This window comes from Lactuca virosa, chromosome 8 (genome assembly GCF_052849685.1).
Source record: "Lactuca virosa cultivar CGN04683 chromosome 8, Lactuca_virosa_CGN04683_v6, whole genome shotgun sequence".
NCBI classification, from domain to species: Eukaryota; Viridiplantae; Streptophyta; class Magnoliopsida; order Asterales; family Asteraceae; genus Lactuca; species Lactuca virosa.
In genome coordinates this window covers 106,971,099-106,975,062 of record NC_136433.1, presented here as the reverse complement: position 1 = coordinate 106,975,062, position 3,964 = coordinate 106,971,099, and the positions used below count along the sequence as shown (strand labels likewise).

The 3,964-nt window shown below is 34.9% G+C and overlaps 1 protein-coding gene across 2 annotated transcripts; it reads right to left on the bottom strand.

Annotated features, from left to right (window-relative positions):
- LOC145132192 (mitochondrial-processing peptidase subunit alpha-like) lies at positions 1–3,542 on the bottom strand. 2 transcript variants are annotated; one of them, XM_079066895.1, is made up of 14 exons: positions 3,335–3,542; positions 2,677–2,916; positions 2,298–2,594; positions 2,038–2,205; positions 1,586–1,753; positions 1,400–1,480; positions 1,248–1,314; positions 1,049–1,146; positions 887–959; positions 730–800; positions 591–640; positions 391–503; positions 231–305; positions 1–90 (listed from the first exon to the last, which is right to left on the bottom strand). In XM_079066895.1, the coding sequence occupies exons 1-13, from the start codon at positions 3,371–3,373 to the stop codon at positions 259–261; spliced, it is 1,512 nt and encodes a 503-aa protein (XP_078923021.1). In that variant the 5' UTR covers positions 3,374–3,542; the 3' UTR covers positions 1–90; positions 231–258. The 2 variants fall into 2 exon arrangements, with proteins under 2 accessions (XP_078923021.1, XP_078923020.1); XM_079066894.1 differs by having other exon boundaries at positions 1–305.
- Positions 3,543–3,964: the final 422 nt, after the last annotated feature.

The following is a 3,964-nucleotide window of genomic DNA, read 5'->3' as shown; positions in this document are numbered from 1 at the left end:
TATCCAAAAACCGTATATTCAGAAAGCAAGAGTTACAAAGTTTGAAGGCCATCCATTGCATTTGCATCGCACAAACGCCCAACTCCAAAACTTTTACATGAAATGAAATACAAGATCTCAAAAATATGATGGATTGCAATTGCCATTACATAATGGCCTTGAAAATTATTCTTCTTTTTGTTTGTATCTAAAAATAACAATAACAAAAAGCAACAAAACCAAATCTCTACCTGATTAGATTTTGTCCCTTTCACCCAATTAATGGAATTTGCTGCTAACCGAGTCATATGTCGGTACGTTTAAAACTGCCACAAAACATTCAAAAATTAATTACATAATAATAATGCACAAAAGTTTTTTTATTTTTTATTTTTTTTATTTTTAACTTACCATCTCCATGAGAAGCCATTGTGAGTGGGGAAGAAAGAAGCCTTTGTGTAATGGAAGCAATGTCTTTTGCTGACACTTCATCCACAGCCTTCAAGAAAAACTCCACTGGTTTCCTGTTTTAAAACAATTTTTAAAAAATTTTGAAAAAACAGAAAGATAAAATAATTATTGATTATTAATTTTGAAAAAGCTATCTGTACCTCTCTCCATATGTCAATATCTGTCTGCCTATATCTTCTGAAGCAACCATCTGTCACACATAAATCATATAACCACATTAAACGCATCTTAGCTGTTAAATGATAATTTTAATTTTCTAGTAATCTATCAATTACATACTCTTGATTCCAAGTTCATTAAAATGGCGGATTTGGTGGACTGTTTAGCACGATCTAGCTGTACCTGGTTCACTGAAAAACACAAAAAAAAAAATTAGCAAAAAAAAAAAAAAAAAAAAAAAAGATTAGCTAGCGAAAGGGTATGTCAAAAAGCAAACCTTCTCCATTAGTGGCAACTGCAATAAGCTCTTTAGCTGCTACATCAATGGCTTTTGATGCAAACTCAGAACTCTATAACAAAGTGTGATCAAAATATCAGATGGTTAAACTTAAAACATAAAATAAATATTCTGAAAGAAACCTTAATGATATGATCTTACAGTGGTAGCTTGGATTCCAAAAATGGCAGTGTTGTTGTAGATAGAGTTGAATGCTGAAAATGAATGAATATCTGGGTACTCATTCAAGACACGAAGATCTGCACAACAATAATTTCAAAAAGAAAATTAAAAAAAAAAATCAGGTTACTTTTTTATTTATTGTAATAATCAAATATATATCATGAATAGAATAACTTACAAAGTCGTGAGTACATCCCTTTTCCAGGACCCCCAGCTGAAAAAGATCCACCTCCTCCCATTAGCATCTGAAAATAAATAAATAAATAAACCATAAAAACAAAATCATAAATTAAAATAAATATGTATTTGCTGGAAGTTGAAACAAAATACCTGAAGAACTGTCAAAGTCATGGCATCCTTCACGTTAAGCCATCCACCAGGAAGTTCAAAAGCAAGAGCAAAACTTGTTCTCTGATAACCAAGGGCAATTTGGTAAATACATCAAGACAAAAACAAACAAATGAAGAAAGACTATAATATATTGTGAGAGAGAGTTTACAAAACATAAAAACACACCCCTGTATCAGCCATAACACGATGATCACCTCCAACATAAACCGACTTTGGCTCCTCAACATGTGCGCCACCTGGCAAATCAGACAGAAGAGGCTCTGCATATTTCAACAATTCCTCATGTTCAACACCTGATGCAGCAAGTACAATCCTAGGAGCAGTGTAATTTGCCTGAAATATTCCAACAATATAAAATACAAAGAATAAAATTAAGTCCTGTATAGGTAAAGTGGCTGAATGGGTAATGACATCTGTCTAGTTTAAAAGTGTTGTATGCATAAGGTCTGTTTCTTTTCTAAACTTCTAGACTGAATAAACTGTCTGAATGAGACTAAATGACCATTTTACCCCTATATTCCAACAAACAATTCCTGTAGTTGTCTGGTTCAAGTGCTTAACCCATTAAGATAAAAATGAAAAAAGAAATAGTTGCTAAATCTATGTGTATGACTTACAGCTACAAATTCTTCCAATATGGAACTGTTTAATCTGTTTAATGAGCCTTCTGATGCAAGAAGAGGATTGGCTAATGCACCAGAATATCCAGCAGAATGAATTGCTTCTAACAGCAAGGTTTCTGGATTGTTAGCATATTCACTGATCTCAGCTTTCACTTTCTGGATCTGTAAAACAATATAATATAATTTTTCAGACATAATTGAAAAGAAAACCCAAGAAAGGAACTAGAAAGAACGGAAAATAGGCAAACAAATACCTGCTCTTTGACTTCCCAATCCAAGAACACTTGATTCCTTGCAGAGTCAACAAGTAACTCCACCATTTGAGGAAGATAAGTCTTTAAAGCATCATAAGTGTAACCCATTTGCTCCCTAGAAGCAGAAGCTGTAACATTGCCACCAATGGCTTCCACTTCTCTCACAACTCTCAAGTGGCTTCTGTTAGCTGTACTTTTGAAAGCCATACGTTCTAGAAGATGTGTGGCTCCAAATGAAATTGGTGTTTCATACATTGAGCCAGAATTCACATACAACCCAATGGAAGCTGCAGGATTCTGTTCCAATAATCAGGCAACAACATGAGATGTCAATATGAAATGCCTTGGGGAAATAGAAATAAGGTAAATGGTTGCTTACTGCTGAAGTTTCAGAGGCGATTCTGACACCATTTGGGAGGGTTGTGATTTTGGTCTTTCCAGTTTCAACATGATCAGGTAGAGAAGATGGGAGTTCAATTCCCTTAAGTGGAAAGTCTAGAGGAGGGAGGCTGGAAGAACTTCCTCCTGTAAACCAACTAAAGATACCCCCTGAAGATGATTTGGCTGCAACTGCACTTGAACTTGCAAACCTAGTAAGGGTCCTGGTGCTCCCATGGCCCTATTACGAGCAAAAATAAATCTCAGATTTCAGGAATCTCAGTATTTGGTTCACCTCTAATGGCAATTTCCTTGTGATTCTTCATATACATATGGGCAATTCGGTTCATACATTTAGCTTAATAAAAAAAAATCATACAATTTCCTCTCTGTTATTCAACATACAACAATTTTTTGCACTAATAAATGAAAGACGAGTATTTTCACTTTTAGATTTTTTCCCATACTAGATGTAAATACAAACACAAAAAATAGTCAAACTACGGGAAGAATACAAAGAGATTATGTTCAGATCGACGAAACCTAATATATCTATTGAACGATAGAAAAACGCATGATTTAAATCAATATGTCACATGATCGCTTCAAATATTGGTTTTTTTTTCTTCGAATCTACAGATTAATAGGATATTTCTGACCTTGACGATTCTGATTTTAGAGGCAGCAGCGCGATACATGACGATTGATCAATAACTTATGAAGAATCCGGGAAAATGGTGTTCTTTATCTCTCTCTCTCTCTAGAGGCCTAGAAGGAAGCTGCAGAAGCAAAACTGGGGAAACTGTTGTGGGGCGGATTTGGGGGTTTGAGAACCGAGAGGCGAAAGCGGAGGAGGGCGGATTGAAGTTAACTCGTGAGAATTGTTCTCATGTCTTGGCACGTGTGAGATCTGGGCTTGGTCTTGGGCTTGGGCTTAAGCTTTGTTGGAGATTTCGATTTCAATATGGGTTATTACTTCTTCGACTTCACCCATCATTTTGAATGGCAAAAGCCAACATCATATCGAAAACACCTCAAATTTATCCAGTAATCCAAATATTATATTTGTTTCTACCGAAATGCGGATTCAAGCTCAATATATCCAAATGATGTTCATGAAGACAAATCTCATGCATGTTTCTTCTCCCAAGTGTAGCAAAAATAATTGTCTGTTGATACAAACAAGCCATATAGAAAAATAGAGACCTACTTGTATTACAAAATGAATTATAATTAATAGCATAAGTTGGAGTCTCTTGTATTCCAAACTTTTGTATCCCCTTATATAT

Bases quoted from the DNA above. Each gene is read 5' to 3' on its own strand.
- LOC145132192 (XM_079066894.1), bottom strand. From the start codon at position 3,373: ATGTATCGCGCTGCTGCCTCTAAAATCAGAATCGTCAAG. The intron at 2,595-2,676 runs GTAAGCAACCAT...TTATTGGAACAG, and splicing joins TCGCCTCTGAAACTTCAGCA to AATCCTGCAGCTTCCATTGG. The intron at 1,147-1,247 runs GTAAGTTATTCT...ATTGTTGTGCAG, and splicing joins AGGGATGTACTCACGACTTT to ATCTTCGTGTCTTGAATGAG.